Below are 19,332 nucleotides of genomic sequence, written 5' to 3'. Positions count from 1 at the left end.
CCGTAGACGTCGAGCGCGAGGCAAAACAAGCGGTGCCCATCCCGCATATACTTCCAATTCCTATGCCGGCGGCACGCTGGATGAACAGAGCACATTCCGGTCCTTCTCGGGCCGGCCCAAATGGCATTGCACAGTAAACAACCCCTCCCCTCTCCCCCGCCTCCCTCTCGATCATCTCCCGATGTCATGCCGGTTAGTCCAACAAGAGACACCGGGTTGCGATCGTCTAGGCTGTGGGTGGTCTCTGCTGGGTTCTGCTCCTTCGGTTCGCTCGGGTTGGTGCCGGGTAAGCGCACCCAACCACCGCTGGAGATATGTTGGCGGGACCCATCCATCCCAGTAATTGGGATGAAGAGTAATAATAAAAGTGGATGGAACGCGAATGAGACGGGGTTTGACTATCTCGTCTACCAAGATCCTCTAGCTGGAGACGACGACAGAGCAGCCCTGACGGTTTTCCACTTTGACCATCCCCCATCCCCTTGGAGTTGGGCGTGCGTCCCGAAATGGCCCGGGTCGCCCATTCTCCGTCGGCGGGCACGGAGTATCAAGTAACAGATACTTGGATACCCAGGTCATCAATGAGGGGTGTGGCTCTGAAGGGCTGATTCTGATCCAGGGAGGCCCACCGACAACTGGATTTTGCCTTTGTTTCCTTCTTTGGTCTTGGGCGGAAGGAAATTGGGGATTGGTTCCTTTCTCTGGGATGAGTTGATCTCTCTGGTTGGTCCCCTCAAGATCGCATCCAACGGGGCTCACGGCGTGCTTTCCACGGGGCCGTGCCGGAGCCCTACGTCATTCCATTGTGGCGAAAGAACGTCTGGTGATGTTGGGCTTCAGCCAAAGAGAAAAAAAATTGGTCCTGGTCAGGTGGCTGCCGGTTTGCTCGGTCCCTCGGATCCCCTGGTCATCAAATTGTCCGTCTCAGCAAAGATTGATTGCGGTTGGTTGGTTGCTAGTCTAGTTGGACGTGGCTCGTGGCTCGTGACTGGTGACCCGTGACTCTGGCAGAAACGGCACTGACAGGGGGGGGGCTTCTAACTGGGGGTCGAGTTCGGGGAGAGATATAGATGGACAGAGAGAGAGTGAGCGAACGAGAGAGATATATAGAGAGATATACAGAGAGATATACAGAGAGATATGTAGATAGAGATAGATACATGTAGACACAGTTATCTTCGGCAGGAAAAGGTAGTCCAGATAGTCGAGGGATCGATATCTCTCTGCATCTCTCTGCACCTCTGGTGTGACTTCGTAGTAAACGTCTCGAAGGCGTAAATACTGGTATGCCGGCGTGGGAAAACCGAAACCAAAACCGGTTTGGGTATGGAATGCGTACTGGTCTGATTTGGGTGGACGGTACGGTACTGTACAGGCTCCCGTGACTCCGTGGGCCCTCGTTGGCTCGTTCAACCCGGAAATGCACAGACGCTGAACAGCCGATGCAGCACAGCTGCAGCCTTGGCTCTAGCTGACCCAGCCGCCGTGTCTCAACATGAACCTTTTTCAGCCAGGTGCAGTTGCCTGCAGCGGGCGTTCACGTTGGTCGAGGGCAAGTGCCGCTTGGGCCCCAACCCTGGGTGCGCCCGCCCCCCTTCTGCCCCCGAAGCTGGGGGAGAGCACCTCAACGGCTGCTGTTGGGAGTCTTCTCCCCATCTGGGCCTGCTTCTCCCTCGCCAGGCCCCATAGCGGCCCGCTGCGATTCTTCTTCGGCCTGGGTCGCCTCGTGAAGCTGGTTGTGCATGGGCAAACAGAGAAGCCCACCGAGCCCACCGAGCCCACCAAACCCACCGAGTCCACCGGTAAGTCTGCAAGTCTCATCAGGGGCAAGCGCCAGGAACTGATAGCCCGATTATGACTACATTCCTGCCGTCGGCCTTGCCTTCCTTAGCCTCTTTCTTTGTAATCCAAAAATAGAGAGCAGAGAACAAAACAGTCCCCCGGTACCAGTGCTCTCCGTGTCCCAGGGGGAGTGCATACTCGAGAAAAACTATCTTCGGAAAAAGAAAATAATATTAATAATAAATAAAGAAAAAAGCTAGCAAGCAATCTGAGGCGCCACCAGGAATCCATCACCCATCAAACGAGTGTCTTCTTCCCGTCTGAAGAATGGAAGAGGTCCACACGATATGTCCAGCTCGTGGTCCGAGATCATAATACGGATTTCGCAGTGGAATGATTGTTCTTGTGGAAATGATGGAAGGTGGACCAGTAGCGACGGCTCAGGAGCCGAGTCCCCTTGAACATCGAGTCGATCTTCCAATTGTGGGCGTTTGCAAGCCCCCATCCCCTGGATAGACAGATGCATTGAACGGCCTCTTCGCGCGTAGATACCGACCTTTTACCTCGTCGGGGTGATCGGTCAGCCTGGCTTCTGCTCTTGTCATTGGCAGAGCCGCAGCAGACTCGTCAGATCAGCCGCGACAACGAGCGATCGCTCGCCTCGCCTTACGATCTCGATACACCCGATTCTGCTTCTCGTCTTCGCTTCCAATGGACGTGCTGTGCTGCTCTCTTGACTGTGTTGCCCTGCGAGGGGCCTGTGGAGCTTCGTCTGGCCTCGTTTCCGCGGTGACCTTGTCGACATGTGGTCTGGACCTCGCTGGCCATCGGGCCTGCTGTCCCTCTTTCTCTTTCTTTCTTTCTTTCTTTCTTTCTTTCTCTCTCTCTGTGTGCGTGTGTGTGGTGCACTGCATGGTACAGGGATGCACCCGAGACGGGACGACGGCCAGAATCCCAATGACTCGGAGTCGGGGGGGGGCGGTCGGTTACGATCACTTCACCGCACATGCCAAGGGGATCCTGGGCATGATCATGACGAGGAATGGGGGGCTCGGGATGGGCCCTCATGAGGACCGGGGATCGACGTTCGGTGGGCTGCCGGGTCCCGTTCGTGCCGTATCTCGCATGGCATGGCTCGAGCTCTGAAACCGAGATCGACGGTGCCAGGGGCAAAAGAAGAAAAACAAACCTCATCAGCGGCAGCAGACCCCAAAATAGAAAATGTAGACGATATCGCCAAAGCGTACTGCTTTGTAAAAATGGTAGCCGGAGTTGGGGAGACGACTCCGGCGCTGGGGCCGGCGTTGGCACGGGGCCTGGATGCAGGACAGACGAGACTACGGAGTATAGATCGGATCATTCATGGACGAGCAAGAGTCTGAAGATGTCGTCGGGGTGAGAGGGCTGAGGCCCATCTCGGAGGTGTCCAGGAGGCACGATCACCAGTCGAGTATACTCCGTCCTCCGTTGTGGTAGCCTTCGATACTGATCTCCCTCCAATCCTAACACCCTACAATCCTCGGACACTTATCTCGTATAGTGGTTAATATAAGATTGAGTCTATATAGTATAGACTAGATAGTGGATTGTAGATAATATAGCCTGGATAGTATAGTGTAGCTAGTATAGTCTGGATAGTATAGTCTGAATAGTACAGCCTAGCTAGTCAATATCATTGACTCCTAGTCGCGCACTAGAAAGGAGGGAGGAGAAATAGGAACTGGGCCATTCAGCCTTCATGGAAGCCACGCTTCCGGTCCTGCTCGATGTGGCCAGAGCCAGGGCCAGGGCCCTGGCTGGACCCCGAGCCCGGGCAACTCGGCCAGAACGCTCTTTTCACCCATGGGGCTCATGCTCGGCGCAGAAGAAAAGAGAGAAAAAAAATAAAGTCCCGGCATGATCTGCCCTGACCAACGTACCTCTGGCCCTCGAGAGCTCTGGCCGATGTCCATGGGACCGAGCTCACCGGGAGTCTAGTCTCCATGCGTCTAGTCAAGTGGTCATCCCCAACTTCCCAAGCGGTGGCCCAAGCTTTTCCCAGTCACCTGGACGGGTCACGAGGTCCAATGGCCGCGGTTCCTGCGAAAATCACGGGTGGTCACCCGACCCGGAACATTTGTACTTCCGGGATCCTCTTTTTATTTTGGGATTGTTTGATGTCAATGATGGACGATGCGCAAAAGGACGGCAAGAGCGAAGCTCATGGGAGGAGGATGGTTGGCCCATTCACGTTGCTGGTCGAAATGCCGAGGCGGCAACGGACAGGGACAGTGCAGGACATAGAAGGCGATATACGTGGAAGGGTTTGGGGAGAGAGGGCATGCTCGAATCCCGTACTGACGGATACCGCGGATACCGATGATATCATGTCCGGTATGGTCCGCTCGGTCTGTATTGGTACTGTATTAGGTACGAACAAGACGGTCTCGGCGGTACCGGACACTGGAAGCGCTCTGCCAGTCTATCGAAACTGGCTGGTTGAGCTATTATTTCTTTTTTCTTTCTTTTTGTTGAATCCTTTTCATTTCATTTCATTTCATTTCTTTTTTTGTGAACTGGTGAAGATGCATAAACAGGCGCGCGCAAGATAGAGATAGAGAGAGCGAGCAAAAGAGAAGACTACCAGGGAAAACAATAATAATAAAAAATAAAAAATAAAAAATAAAACTAGAGGAATCCAACCCGAATTGACTCCGCCAGTGGCCAAGGCCCAAAAAGACCGATGCAGCAGCAAATCTGAGAATACTCGCGGGGGGCCGAAATCAAACCCCCCCCCCCCCCCCCCCCCCCAAGTTACGCTCCAGCCCACGGCGTCAAGTATAAATAAGAAACTCGTTCGAAAGGGGATCAGCACGGAGCCTATCGTATGATTTTTGCTTATACTGGGTCAATTCTCGCGTGCCTGCATCGGTGCCTCCTCGATGGCTACTGACCGAATCTGAACTATATCCCCGACTATCCATACCGACCCAAAACCACATCAGCATCATTCCCCAGGAGCCCCGGAGAAGTATGGGTATCTAAGATTCGTGCGCGACGGGTATCTCTTTTTTTTTTTTTTTTTTTTTTTTTTTTTCTTGTGCCTTGCATTCTCCTGTTCCGCCCGTCCCTTATCATCATTTTGTACTATCTCTTTTTTTTGGCTCTGTGTTGTACGTGCGGAGTTTTCTGGCGGACGGTCTCGCTCTTCGAGATTCCCCATAGCGAGTACCGGGCCCAGCAAGTATACGGGCCCAGCGCGAGTACCGGAGGGCCAGCTTGTGCCAGCTTATACCAGCTTGGATTTCCCCATTTCCCTATTTCCCTATTTTCTGCTTTCTCCCTCTCTCTCTCTGTCTCTCTCCTTCTTTCCCTCGGACGCTGCTCGTCTTGGAGATCGCTTTCCGTGGCCCTTTTCCAGTGACTCGGTTATCTCGTCCCCTCGAGTCCCAGGAACTCTCATAAATCCGGAGTCCCACGTCACCGACCTTGGATTCCCCGTGACCCAACGCACCGGCTCTCCATTGGCCACCAATTTACCTGGCCCATTTGTCCTGTTCGCCCAGCCCTCCGTTTCTCTCTCTCTCTCTCTTTACCCACACTTTCCCCTTCGACGGTCTCCTGCTGCTTGGCGCCGTTTCTGCTCGACTCGCCCCGTTCGGACCTTCCGCCCACTCTCCCCCTCCCCCCCCCCCTCTCCTCCCCTCCGAAGCTTCTCCACCGACCTACACACCTCGCCCAAAACGGATTCTCTTCCTCAATAGCATATCCTCCACCTCCACTCCCTCTCGACTTCTCTTCCCTTCATTCATCCGTCCACCCCCCTCCCCCCCCACCCCCTCCCCCCTTCCCCCAGAGCGATGTCACAGAGTCGGCCTGGGCTGTTCCCAAGTTTGCGCATGGGTGGTAAGATCCTCCTACTCTCCCACCCCCTCTCCCACCTCCCTCAATCCCCATCCTTTCAAGTCATCAATTGCGGCCCTATCCACTAACCAGTCTGTCTCTTTTTTTTACCCGCGCAGAGGTCATCCGCGAAAAGGTCCAGGATGGACTCACCGGCGAAGCCAAGGAGATCTCGTACACCCAGTGCAAGATCGTGGGCAATGGATCGTTCGGTGTGGTATTTCAAACCAAGATGGCCCCCAGCGGCGAGGATGCCGCCATCAAGAGAGTCCTCCAGGACAAGCGCTTCAAGGTAAGGCGGACGCTCCTGAATTATGCCGCGGACTTCATTGAGTCCTTTCCCCCTCTCCCTCGACTCACCGATTTTCTTCGCCCCTTTAGAATCGTGAGCTGCAGATCATGCGGATTGTGCGCCATCCAAACATCGTTGAGCTGAAGGCCTTCTACTACTCCAACGGCGATAGGGTATGTGCGACCTCTTCTCCCGCGGCCCTCTCTTCCCCTCCCCCCCCCCCCAAAATCCTCAGGCTGACCGATGTCCCACCCTTCTCTCTTTCTCGTACAGAAAGATGAAGTGTACCTCAATCTCGTCCTCGAGTATGTCCCGGAAACCGTGTACCGAGCCTCGCGGTACTTCAACAAACTCAAGACGACCATGCCCATGCTGGAGGTCAAGCTCTACATTTACCAACTGTTCCGGTCGCTCGCCTACATCCATTCTCAAGGCATCTGCCATCGTGACATCAAGCCCCAGAATTTGCTCCTGGATCCGAACACCGGCATCCTGAAACTCTGCGATTTCGGCTCCGCCAAGATTCTCATCGAAAATGAACCCAACGTTTCCTACATCTGTTCACGTTATTATCGGGCCCCCGAGTTGATCTTCGGAGCCACCAACTATACCACCAAGATCGGTACGCCTGTCTTTCTCCCACTCCTGCTACTGTCCTCCCGCTGCTTTGTTCTTGCCCTTCCTTCTCCCGGATAACATCGCTCCCGCCCCGCCCAATTGTTGTATTCGGACCTCGTGAGGCTAATTCCCCTCTCCCATGGGTAGATGTCTGGTCGACTGGTTGTGTGATGGCCGAACTGATGCTGGGACAACCCCTCTTCCCCGGCGAATCGGGCATTGACCAACTGGTGGAGATCATCAAGGTTCTTGGGACTCCCACTCGCGAACAGATTCGGACTATGAATCCGAATTACATGGAGCACAAGTTCCCTCAGATCAAGCCCCATCCCTTCAATAAGGTACGTAGTCGCATTTCGATTTTCCCGCCGCCGGTTCGCCTCGGTCGGCTGGTCCGATCGCGAAAACGTGGTGCTTTTGAATCATTGATGCTGACCAACCTTTAGGTGTTCCGCAAGGCGCCCCCGGAGGCCATCGATCTCATTTCGGCTCTTTTAGAATACACCCCCACCCAGCGGTTGTCGGCGATCGAGGCCATGTGCCATCCCTTCTTCGATGAGCTGCGGGATCCGTCTACCCGGCTACCCGATTCCCGTCACCACAATAACCCCGCCAAGGACATGCCCAGTCTATTTGATTTCTCACGACACGGTAAGCTCCACAAATCACTCCGGGGGGGGAAGCGAATATCGCTCTCCCTTTCCGATGGACTGTTATACTGATCCCGATGGCTCTCTCTCACTCTACAGAACTGTCCATTGCGCCTGAACTCAATGCCCAACTGGTCCCTGCTCACGCGCGCCCGGCTTTGGAGGCCCAAGGGCTCGACATCAACAACTTCAAGCCGCTGTCGAAGGAGGAAATGATGGCTCACCTCGACTGAGCTGACCGATGCCACCTCCGCGAGGGACACGTCTGTTCGTTAAAATGCGTTCCGCAGCCAGTGCGTGAGAGTTTGATGACCTGCCGACCCATCGATCCCAAACCATCGTGTTTCGAGTGGGCTTCTAAATTGAGAGCACAGGCCCTTGGCTGAGTTTGTATACCTTTGTTGCTTTGAACCAGCGGAGGGCATGGCGAGGTCGCACCTTTTTGTCGGGGAAAATGAGGAGAAGGAGTTGACTGGTTAACCGACGAGGAGTGGGATGGCAATGGCGCCTCTTGATTCAGAGCCGAGCGGAAACCCGGATTCGAGTTCATATGGAAGCGGTTGAAGGGGCTTGATGATTGTCACGCAACGGTGGGAGGTCCATGACCTGGAGTTTTATTTTTTGAGGTGTCTGCGACAACTCTTGGGAGGAAAAAGTGATACCCTTTCTGTGCAAGTCTGCCTTCCGGGATTGAAGACTAGCATAGCTTCATCGGTCGAGGGGAGGAAACCCAGACGCAGCAAGCTGTTTCTCGACCCTGGGACATTCGAGATGCATCACCGGTCGTTGCCATTTCTTTTCGATACGAATTGACCTAGGCCGACAGGCCCGGCTGATCCGTTTCGTGGAACTTCCTACGACTTGCAGCGCTAGAAACCCTGTTATTTTCTTCCCTTTGCGTCCCTTTCCTTTTCTTTTTTTTGCTTTGTTTCTCTCTCTTTTTTTCTTACCCCTTCTCTTTTCTTTCCCCTCTCTTCGTCTTCTTTGCAATGTCATTGTCCTGGTTTCAGCGGGCTCGGCTGGTTCCCCTTTTTTTTAACCTCCTTGGCCCACCTTCCTCTCGACTCGCCAGCGATGAGCTACATGTTCCAGTTCCGAAGCAGACGATTTCCTTGTTTCATCCGGGATTGTAGCTGTGTGCCATGTGTGTCCATCTGTAGCGGGTACGGCCCTCTTGTAGTGGTTGGAATCTACTCAGGTCCGAAATGGCGAACTTATGATTCTATTCCTATCCCCCATTTCCAATTCAACCTGCTGGTATAACATTTGATACAACATCTCCCATCCACTGCATGTATATGAATACGCCATGATTCGTCTCCTGGGCAACCTCAAAATTGGCGATCTAACTACCAACTCTAACCAGTTATCCATTTGGACACGGGTGTTTCCTGATGCTCCGGATCTGTACCAAAGGAATCTTGAGTCCTTCAAAGGTTGGCTGTGAGACATAAAGTGCCGGGGCTCCTCTTCTCAATGAATTATTTCTAGGGCTAGGCGTCTTCCAAAGCGACTGTTGCTCCTGTATGAACCTACCGGTTGTCCATCCGCCAAACAGACTGCATACACCGGTAGAACGGAGGCTACGTACCGGAAGTGTATTAGCGGGGTGAATCTTATCACATCTGTCGCATTTCTTATACAGACTATGTATCATTTCTAGAGCTGAAGCCGGTCCTGCCATGATATCTACCTACTTGTTACTGGTTTACTGTAGTTCCATCCCCACGAGTAGCCATATGAAGAAAATTACCTCGTATGATTTTGCCTCCTGGTTCTCCATCAGTAGCGAGCTGTTGCCGACTTGGGTAGTTGGAATACCTTGTAATCAGATTCGTTGAAGAACATTGAGCAAGAAGTTCTTCGCCTGATTGGCCCGAGGCCCCGTAGTAGTTCAGACCGGTTGAAGAACCAGACACGGAAACCGCTCATTTAGCATAGCTTGGTCTCCCGATGCCAGCGATCTCCGAGTATGGATGGATTGTCTTTGACCAAGGGGACGTCTTGCTGGCTGCCAGCGAGAGAATTAGAATGGGTGGCGGGTCAGGATTTCCGCCTTTGCATACCCGCACTCACTGGCGACTATTATCAAACGCCTGACTGGATCAGACGCCGTTATAATGAGTCCTATATTCTGACCATTGGGGTTAATCTCCAGCGCGCTCCAACAGATCACGAGGTATAGATATAGGAGGAAGCGATACGTAATCATTCCGTTCCTCTCATATCTCGGTCCCAATCGAAGCTAGTCCGGGTGAGAGGCATAGCTGCGGCTGCCGTGATCAAGGCGAAACCGACTCGGGAAGTAAGATTCCGTGGGCGGTCACGGGCCATTTATCTCATCGCTTCTGTCCGTCACTCATAGATCCGGATAAGCTCTGTAGAGGTTATTTTTTGGCTCATTTCTCTTACATTTTAAATGGTAGAGTGGCGTTCTTTAGTTGCATGCAAGTGAGAAAAAGAGGGTTGGGAAGCCACTGTTCCGAATCTCATCACCGTACCAGGCACAGGACTATATATCCCGGAACAGATGACTTCATAATGAGAGTAATCGGGCTAATTGTGACTAGCACTAGAGCTCAAATGGCAGTGCTAGGTTTCAGTTAGTAGAAATATAGAATCATTGATCCGTACCCTCCTCTCGGGTTTTCCAATTATAGTAGCATGTCTGGCCCATCTCGTTGAGCCTGTGCAAATCTTTTGAGTACCTGAAGATAATCATCTATATTTACTCGTTTATATTAGCTGGCTATCTTGTCCTCGGATTTGCCAGTACAAGATTTGTAGAGCCTTATTTCTCAAGCCAGCCTTGATATACTTCACCCTCTCAAAGCGACGTGAAGGTACAACGCGATTGTGACTGATGACTGTTGGGGAAATTTATCACTTATTAATGATAATTTTGTTCGAACTCATCGGATAGGAGTAAAATTTATGGGAGAGGAGCTCGTATTGCAAGATTGGAGTCTTGGTTGACAGTTTCCCACTGCCAAATGATCCGGACTATAGCTACGTCTTATGCTGCGGTGTCTGCTATGACTTATCATATAGAGAGCCAAGCCAATAGATTAAATCAACAAAAAGGAGACGAATCGTTGATATGAAATTGGGCGACAATGCCATGCAATTGCAATCCGTCATGTGGGTGGACGGGTCGGAGTTCCAATGTAAGATGAGCGTGTAGTGTCACTGTCGTGTCAGATCAAGCTGAAACAATATTTCACAGCTCGTATCACCACCTTACTCAAGATATCTTTCGCTGCAAAGGTCGACACATTAAAAATCCTGTTTTTCCGGGGGGGTTCTTTTGCTTCCTCGGAGTTTCATACTCTACTGCCGACTGATGTGGATGCTGCAGGGGAGCCCGGGCCGGAAATTCCTTCCTTCCGGGGCGTCCATTTACCTTTGGAGAGCTCCAATCCGTCAATCGTCAACCCTGATTCCTTGCCCTTGGATTCCCCCATTGTCGCCCAAAAGCTCAACGCGCAATGGCCGATTACGATCGTCGGAACAACGGCCACCGCGGCGGACGCAAGCGTCGCAACCGAGGTGGGTGATCTTCTCTGTGCTGCACGCACGCGCAGCTAACCATGCCGGTTCAAGATGACGATGACTTCGACCGCCGTCCCCAGCGACGAAGATTTGAAGAGCCTCCATTTGTTCAAGTTCGCCGACAGCTCTTGAGCCTGGCGGAATCGGTACGAGCCTTCTCTCTCGAACCCCCGATCGCGCGCGCGTTTGGCCTCGCACTCGAACACCTCAATTGGTCCGAGTACTAATGCTAGCAAACTGTTTCATAGGCTGCTCGCAGAGTCGAGGATGATATCTATGGTATCGCAAAGAACGCGGCCGAACATTACGACGATGAGGAGCTGCGGGATACCTTGGTCAACATTTCGCTGGATCTGTACGTGTCGAACGCTCGAGGCTTTGCCACCCTGCCATATGGATTTGCTAACAACATTCTTGTCCTGAAGTGTTCTAGAGCAGCCCATGAAAACACCTTTCGTCGCGGCGACTGCCTTGGTCGCGTATAACATGAAACCAGAGCTGGGATTGGATGTGCTGAACAAGGCAGTCGGCGCCCTACAGAACTACATTGATTCGGGTTCATGGCGCGAGGTCAAGCTTCTTGTTCGCTTTTTGGGCTGCCTGCAGCCTCTTTTCGAGGGTGATGGTATTTTTTCGCTTTTGGAGGAGCTGTTCGCCCGTGCGGTTGACCTCCAAACCGCTTCCTCCGAAGACGTAAGCAGCCTCTTTCTTCATGACAACGTTTTCCTTCTCCCTTTCTGACGCCATTGGATCTAGTTGCTCGGTATGGAGCTTGTTAAAATCATTCTCTTCACAATTCCCTATGTGATGTCGTCCCCCGCTACTGGCTTCGAGTCCCATGCTTCCGCGCTACTCGAAAAAACCGACATTATCGCATCTACTCCGCACGCTCTCGTGGACTTGGTAAACACATTCAGCCCTGAGGAGAATGAGTCCGCCGCTGGTCCGAGTGTCATCAGTCTTCTCCAAAGCCAACTCCAAGGCGAAGCTAATCGGGGATGGGAACTCAAATGTCTCCCCCGACCTTGGAAGGACATTCGGGAAGGCGATGACACTGAGCAGAAGCCGTTCGAGATCGTCACCAAAATCCCTTTTCCAGAGATTAATGTTCAAAACCCAGTCCCGAATGGTCCCCGAGCTCTTTTCCCTGAAGTCTACATTTCTGTGTACGCAAATCAGGAAATCGAGACCGTGCCACCCCCTTCAAATATCACCTCATTGATTTTGCGAGACGCGTTGGTTGATACAATCAACTTACTTGACTTCAACCGCGTTGCCACAGCCAAGTACTTGATTGATGTTGACTGCTACTTCACTCCTGATACGTTCGTCAAGCGGGCTACTCCCTTCGATCGTATGCGTGATCTGGCTGGCGAGGGTCAGTCTTGGAAGCCTGAAGATGTGGCCGTTGACGCAGTCTTCTCGCAGTTGTATCAGCTGCCAACATCGGAGCACAAGCTCGTTTATTATCATTCCCTTCTGACGGAGTGCTGCAAGATCGCTCCGGCTGCCATTGCTCCCAGTCTCGGCCGTGCTATTCGGTTCCTGTATAACAACCTCGAGACTATGGACCTGGAGCTGAGTATGCGATTCCTGGATTGGTTTGCTCACCACCTGAGCAACTTCGGTTTCACATGGAAGTGGAGCGAATGGTAAGTGTCCACTTGGTGTTCTAAAAAGGACGGCAATAGCAAGCTAATCCAAAGCCTAGGGTCGATGATCTTGAGCTCCCCGTGATTCATCCAAAAATGGCATTCATCCACGGAGCATTGGATAAGGAGATTCGGCTCAGTTTTGCGCAGCGTATTAAGGGCACCCTCCCTGAACCTTACCTGCCTTTGATCACGGAGGGCAAAGAGCTGGACACTCCTGAGTTCAAGTACCTATCTGATAGTAAGTCAAGCTTTTCTAGATCCGTCTGACTACGGTGGATCGTCACTAACAATGAACTATAGTTGCTCCGTACTCGAAAGAAGGGCAGGAACTCAAGGATTTGATTCGCAAGAAGGCCGGTGACGATGAGATTCAGCCTGTGATGGCATCCATCGAGGAGCAGGCCCAGAGTCTTGGCGTCGAAGACCCTAAGGTCCCATCAACCGATGCGCTTGTAACCTCTATTTGCTTTGTTGGATCCAAGTCCCTCTCGCATGTTCTTTCCTGCATTGAGCGGAACAAGGAGCGGCTTTTGACCATTGGCCAGACTTCCGAGAGAGCTCGTTGCCAAATTATTACCTCCGTCATGGAATACTGGGCGGATCAGCCTGGTATCGCGATCAACATCATCGACAAGTTGCTGAACTACACCGTTCTGAGTCCTCTCTCCGTCTTGGAGTGGGTTCTGACCGAAAGCATGGCGGCCGGCACGGTGCTGTCTAAGTCTCACATTTTTGAAATGGTCTCTGCCACTGTGGGCAAGGTGACCAATCGTATGCGTCAGATTGTTGCAGCCCGCACTCAGTCCGGCCTATACGAGCCGCAACTTAGTGTTCTGGACGAAACTCTATCTCGCGAACGCGTTGAAATGCAAGCCCTCTTCAAGTTCATCGAAGACTCCATTGTTTCTGTCGCTGCTGGAAGCAACGACGAGCAGATGGAGCGCGGCGATGGAAGTGGCGACCTCCCCGAAGACGCCATCATCCGCCAATGGGGCCGTCGTTGGTTGCGTGTCTTCCGAAGAAAGGCCGCTGTTGAGGAGGCATTCATTACCGACGCTCTGACCCACGCGACTCCCGTCGGTACTACTGCTCCGGTGCAGGAGGGCACGGGTGCCCCCGATGGCGATATCAAACTCGCTGATGCTGAAGAGCAATAAATCCGAATCTGAAAATGATCTATTTCGGGTCAAACAAATCAACTTGAGTGAGAGAGTGACTGTTCTTTGTGTTTGTCATTTGCCAGCATTGATCTGCTTCTATTTTTTTTCTTCCTCTTTCAAATCTTGTGTCACTTGCATGATTTCATCATCTTGTTTTGTAGGACAGGCCCTGGCATCTGTCCTACTCTGAATTGTACACTACCAGAACTCTTATTCGAGGTATTTCGTGCTTCCTGCACTTGAAATAATCCCCTTTCCCACCCCCAACGAAAAAGAAAAAAAAAAAGAAAGAGATTACCTCAAACTAAAAAAGAAAAGAATAATAATTTTCATAGTTCGAGATTTGCTTTTCTCTTCCTGCAAACAAGCCCGTTCGCAGGTTCAGCTTAGCCGAGCCTTGTTTAAGCTTTCGTGGCATGTGAAGGCAAGATTATCCCTGCAGGCTTATTCTTCACGGATTTGCCGCGCCATCTCCACTTGCGTCGATCCACTCGACTACCGAACCCCCGTGCTCTATGGGAGGCAGATGCTAGAGAGGGTATTTACCCGCTTGGGCCAATGTTGCCAAAAAAAAACCCCCTCGGAAAAGGAGTGGAAAAGGAACACCCAAGCAGCACGAAAATGGCTTCTCCCGAGACCTTTTTTTATATTCATCGTACAGTTCAATCACATTCATCAAATCAAGCCATCAATCCCCAGCGCTGGAATCCCCGAAGCCAGCTAGAATACAGATCAAAGATAAGAAGGAAACAAACAAAAGGATATCAAGAGAGCCCCGTTCTGGGGGGTTTGGGGCTCAATATACATCAGATCAGAGTCAAGAAAGGTTGCAAAAGGAGGGTGGGAATGAAAAAAGACCCCAATAGAAAAGAAGAACCCCGTAGAAACACATGCCCTAAATAAAAAAAAACCCCCCCAGGATGCATCCTACAGAAGAAGAAAAAATGTCACATAGTTAATTATTCCGAGAAAAGGCAAAATCATTCATCACGGACCGCGCCGGTCCACGTAGTACGGGCCTGGGTCGTCCCCGTCACTGCTGGATCCACCCGTATACATCGATAAGGTGTCTTCGTAACTGCCGCGGCGAGCCTGTGGATCTTCGTCTGACTCCATAGAGGACATACGGTTCATCATCATGTTCATCGAGTTGATTGGATTCATCGAGGTGCTGGTGGCAGCCGACCGCTTCGTTGTCGCGATTCGACGGTCTTTGCCCCTGCCCTTGATCCCCTTGTTGCTGTTCTTATATAGTTGGGCAAAATACTCCCACAGCTCCCTGTCTTGCGGGCTAGAGGGTCCATTGTCGCCCATTTGAGCGAACCGAAGGGTGAGATTGCGAAGCGTTGTGGCGTGGAACTTATTCTGGTGCGACTGGTAGTAGACCGATGCATTAGTTGTATGCTCCAAGTGATCTCATAGACACCTCTTCTCCTCCCCAAAGATTCAACCAGGGTGGAGGGTCAATAGGGGCGCAGGGGCAAAGCTGTTTGCGTGCTTACCTTCAAATTACCCAGCTGGGTGAACTTCTTTCCACAGTCATCCAAGAGACAGGTGAATGGCTTATTGTGCATGTGGGTGATCTGGTGGGCGCGAACATTGCCTCGCTGGGCGAACTGTTTATGGCAGATTTCGCATTTGAACGGCTTCTCACCGGTGTGGCGTCGTTGATGGGTCTAGATTCGAACGTTAGCCTTGTTTCAAGCATGTCAAGGTTGCCTTGAAGGGAACCCTCTCCCCCTGTTCCAAGAGAAAAAGAGCAAGAAAGAACGAGCCCGAGGGTGTGGAATTTTCAAGGCCACCAATGAATGCGGGGAGTGTAAGGTGTCCTACCTTTAGGTTGCCTAGCTGCGAGAACCGTTGGCCGCATGAGGGCTCCTTGCAGACCTATTCTCCACCGTTAGCGACGTGTTCAACTGAAATTTGGAGATCTTCTTCATCAAGGACTTACAAAGGGCTTGTCTCCCGTATGTGCCCGGGTGTGGATTTCCAGGTGTGTCTTCTGGGCGAAGCTCTTGCCACAGTTGGGCAGCGTGCAGGTATACTTGCGCTTCTTACCCGACCGCGACAGCTGCCCTTCGTTGGTGAGCAGGCAGCGCGGGGGCGACATGGGATAGGCTGGATATCCGGGCGGAGCCAGCTGTTGAAGAGGTGGCAATGACTGCTGCACTGGCGAGGTTTCTGGCTTGGCTTGAATGGCCTTCATCAAGACATCCACCTCGGTGGAGAACTCGGCCTCGGCGCCCTTTTTCTCTTGCGCACCCGCGCCAGTCGAGGCGCCCGATGAGCCTCGCAAGCCCAAATCTCGCTTACTAGCGGGATTTATGGCGTTTTTCGCGGGGCGAATCTCTGGGGAGGGTCGGCTGCAGCGGAGGGTGTTCCGGCTGCAGGCGCACCGGGGAGCTCAGGGGAGGCTGACTGGCCACGAAATACTGATAGGGATGCGGCGGCTGGTTCAAGGCCGTGGAGCCGAAGCTGTACGCCGCCGGCGCCGGATTTTGGTAGGGCAGCGAATATGGAGTGGAGGTGGGATGGGAGTAGAAGGGGAACAGCGGCGAGTCCATTGCACGACGATGCCCGAATGCGCCGACTCCATGGCCGGAGAACTCGTACGGCACAGGCTCGGCGGTCTCCATGATGCTCTTTTCCTTTTGTAATGGACCACTCACGGGGCTGAGACGATCAATGATCTCACAACGCAGAGAGCACTAAAGTCTGGGCAGTTGTTTTGGATATGCCGTGGGGGACTTTCTTCGAGACCTGAACCCTTTCCACGTCAGACACCCCAGCACCAGAGAGTTGGAGAGATCTGAGGTTTGTCGATGGGGGTGATTCGTCTGGCTTTTTGTTTTCTTTTGGAAGGATTGACCTTTTCTTCTTCTCCGAAGGGAGAGTATGGGAAGTCTGGGAAGTATGGGAATACGGAAAAGATAGGAAGTATAGGAAGTATAGGAAGTATAGGAAGTATCAAGGGAGCAATGGGAAGAAGATCGGAGGATCGGGGGAAAGACGATCCTGAAAGGTCGTGCACCAGAGACACGAGTTGCTTTTGAGGATACGACGAGAGAGAAAGAGCAAGAAGTGAGAATAAAGAAAGTATATAGGCAGGACCGGAAATCAGAGAGGGAATAAAAAAAATATAGAACAGATCCGTCGCCTGGTTCGTGGAGCCCTAACTGGACCCGCGTTCGGGGGTGAGACGATCTATATAAGAATGTCTGACAGGCACCCGGACCAAGCAGCACCCAGACACTCCACCTGCCAGGCTCGGGTCTGAAGACCGGATTGCACCTATAGGAACCGTTCTGAAGGCCTCTCGTTGCACTTGTTCAGGCCCCGATGAAGGAGGATTCGCGACTAGTGGTGATCACCCGCGTCGTGGGCCACGAATTGTCTCTAGGAGCCCGATTACACGAGTGGAGACCGGAGCGCGTCGAGGAGGAGCAGAAGAGGATCGTTTGTGAGAGGGTCGTTCATGCGCGTCCATGAGAAAGAAGACGAGAGCGAGCGAAAGCGCGACTAGTCAACGAGTGGGACCTGCCAGACTGCGGCTTTTGCAGCGACGCGCAGGAGGCGAGCCAGCCATTGTATGACATGCCCCGAGCAAGCCGGGACTGAATAAATCGGCCTAAAAATCGACTAGAGAAAAAAGAAAAAGGAAAATCCAAACGAGCGAAAAGAGCGAAGGGCCCCTAGTCGGCGGTGGTGGGTGGGGTGGGGAGGGTAAGAGTTCCAGATCCCAGGCGTTCGAGGCTGGACGGTGCAGGGGCGATCGTTGCCCGGGATGTCCCCGGGTGGAGCGGTTTAGGGCGTTGACGGGGGACGAAAAGGACGAAACGAGGCGACCTGAAAATGATCAAATCAATTCGCAGTCCCCACTATCACCGAATGCATCAATTGATCTTTTTTTTTTGTTTTGTCATTTTTACTTTTTGATTTTTCATTTTTCTTTTTATTCCCCTTGGTTTGGACTCGTGGGTTTCGTGGGTTCTTGTGGGTTCGTGGAAGTATACATCTGGTTTCTCTCGAGGGAGTAGTATATGGCCCTCGATTTGCAAGATTACAGACAGGAAACAGGCCAGTGCCTTCCATCTATTCCATTGCCTGAAATGCATATTCGAAAAAAATAAAATAAAACAAAATAAGGAGCAGCGAATAAGGACCATGGCGCCCAGTCATCGTCTGGGATTTGGTAATGGTAGGAAGCTCCCAATAACCCTCCTCGAATTAGCAGGCTGACATGTCCGAGGAGAAACTATCCCACGCGCGGGTGATCATCCGCTGATGCATCGTCGGGATCATCCAAAGAATGGACGAGCGTGTAGTGGATGGGAAAAGATAGGAGCTATCACCACTATCAGTACCGGAGATTTCATGACCATTATCTTATTCTTTTACTTCCGAGTTCTCTAGTACTCGAGTGCTTCGTTTCTCCGGTTCTCCGATGCTCTGGTTGCCCTCTTGGCTCATCTGCAATCAGAATTATCCTCAACCAGCAACGAAAACTATACGAGAAACCGTCCAGGATGGAAGGGATGGAAACATTCTCACTCCGTTTCTTTCTCTCCTCCTCCCTCTCTCCCTTGTTATTCTTTGTTGCTCTCTCTCTCTCTCTCTCTCTCTCTCTCTCTCTCTGTTTTAAATTATAAATATCTATGAAGCTAGCTGACTGGAGGAATAACAGGGTCGAGCCCAGAGAGAAATGGGTTGGCCCACTGTCCCAGAATTCACTAGCAGCCGCGACTGGCGATGACGGTAACCCCTGGTCCTGGGGAAACTGGTGGCGCGACCGACGAGTCAGGCTCATCCTGGATGACCCGCTAAGCACAAAAGGGGGTAAGTGAGAGAGAACAAAAACCCCAAGTCAGATTCCAGACAGGGAATAAAGCCAGTCTCGGTGGCTAGAGTGAGTGTCTACTCGGTATAATCATCGGGCCCGTCAGATTGAGTCGGGACGAATCACCACTGGATCCGCATGTTGGTGGTTCCGTGCTTTGGAAATGGAGTGGAGCTCGCATGGCATCAGAAGTGGATTTTATACGAGTATAATTGGCGTCGTGGGTGTAGATGGAGTACGGAGTGCGATGAAGTATATAGAATATATGAAGTATGAAGTCTATCTACACGGCGTCTCCGCCCCGAGTCTACTTGAATGTACGGCGTATATAGATCTCGTTTCTTTTTTTTTTTTTTTTTTACCACCTTCATATTCACTTCACCATCGTGCCACTGGTTCACGGGGGACGCAGGAGAAGAAGAAAAAAGGAGGAAAAAGAAAGGAGTCCATCGTCCCTCGAGGGCGGGCCGGGCCTTTCGGACAACTTTCAATGTGGACGGGGGATCTGCAGTCGACAGGTCGACTTCCTCCACCACTCACCTCACCTCATTTCGACCTCCACCTCCACTTCCACTTCCATCTCGACTCTCTCATCTTGGGGCTTCGAACTGGGGACTTCAAGCTTGGGACGGGCCGCATCTCCCTTCTTCTCTTCGGCCACTGCGGATTACTAGGCTGCGGCGCTTCTGCTAGTTTTTCGACTCTCCACCTTTTGCTGTGATGACTATCACCTCTTTCACCTCCAAAGTTACCACTTTTCTCTTTTGGGAGGGTCATCACGGTCCGGTTGCTCGACGTCTCCTCTCGGCGGCCTCCTCGATCGATTTCATTCGTCCACTGTCGGCCATGGGATCACCGGGGCCCCCATCCCGGATGCGCCCGTCCGATAGTCGCCAATAGCGTC

General features: G+C 52.2%; 5 protein-coding genes across 5 annotated transcripts; 4 read left to right on the top strand and 1 right to left on the bottom strand.

Moving 5' to 3' along the window:
• Positions 1-1,495: 1,495 nt before the first annotated feature.
• Positions 1,496-1,858, top strand: N7462_008807 (uncharacterized protein; the record flags this gene model as incomplete). The annotated part of the gene is made up of 1 exon (XM_057080521.1): positions 1,496-1,858. The coding sequence occupies one exon, from the start codon at positions 1,496-1,498 to the stop codon at positions 1,856-1,858; it is 363 nt and encodes a 120-aa protein (XP_056930849.1).
• A 2,089-nt stretch (positions 1,859-3,947) lies between these two features.
• Positions 3,948-4,264, top strand: N7462_008806 (uncharacterized protein; the record flags this gene model as incomplete). The annotated part of the gene is given in 2 exon segments (XM_057080520.1): positions 3,948-4,191; positions 4,203-4,264. The coding sequence occupies 2 exon segments, from the start codon at positions 3,948-3,950 to the stop codon at positions 4,262-4,264; spliced, it is 306 nt and encodes a 101-aa protein (XP_056930848.1).
• A 1,357-nt stretch (positions 4,265-5,621) lies between these two features.
• On the top strand, positions 5,622-7,457 carry N7462_008805 (GSK family serine/threonine-protein kinase; the record flags this gene model as incomplete). Its single annotated transcript, XM_057080519.1, has 7 exons — positions 5,622-5,667; positions 5,784-5,956; positions 6,046-6,129; positions 6,230-6,578; positions 6,722-6,915; positions 7,021-7,225; positions 7,324-7,457. The coding sequence occupies 7 exons, from the start codon at positions 5,622-5,624 to the stop codon at positions 7,455-7,457; spliced, it is 1,185 nt and encodes a 394-aa protein (XP_056930847.1).
• A 3,357-nt stretch (positions 7,458-10,814) lies between these two features.
• On the top strand, positions 10,815-13,588 carry N7462_008804 (NCBP1 family protein; the record flags this gene model as incomplete). Its single annotated transcript, XM_057080518.1, has 6 exons — positions 10,815-10,922; positions 11,025-11,131; positions 11,202-11,469; positions 11,533-12,428; positions 12,488-12,669; positions 12,732-13,588. The coding sequence occupies 6 exons, from the start codon at positions 10,815-10,817 to the stop codon at positions 13,586-13,588; spliced, it is 2,418 nt and encodes an 805-aa protein (XP_056930846.1).
• A 990-nt stretch (positions 13,589-14,578) lies between these two features.
• Positions 14,579-16,227, bottom strand: N7462_008803 (C2H2-type zinc finger protein; the record flags this gene model as incomplete). The annotated part of the gene is made up of 5 exons (XM_057080517.1): positions 14,579-14,965; positions 15,094-15,267; positions 15,425-15,478; positions 15,543-15,975; positions 16,025-16,227. The coding sequence occupies 5 exons, from the start codon at positions 16,225-16,227 to the stop codon at positions 14,579-14,581; spliced, it is 1,251 nt and encodes a 416-aa protein (XP_056930845.1).
• Positions 16,228-19,332: the final 3,105 nt, after the last annotated feature.

Source organism: Penicillium macrosclerotiorum (assembly GCF_028827735.1).
Source record: "Penicillium macrosclerotiorum strain IBT 26536 chromosome Unknown utg000008l_segment0_segment0, whole genome shotgun sequence".
NCBI classification, from domain to species: domain Eukaryota; kingdom Fungi; phylum Ascomycota; class Eurotiomycetes; order Eurotiales; family Aspergillaceae; genus Penicillium; species Penicillium macrosclerotiorum.
This window is presented reverse-complemented; position numbering and strand designations above follow the sequence as displayed.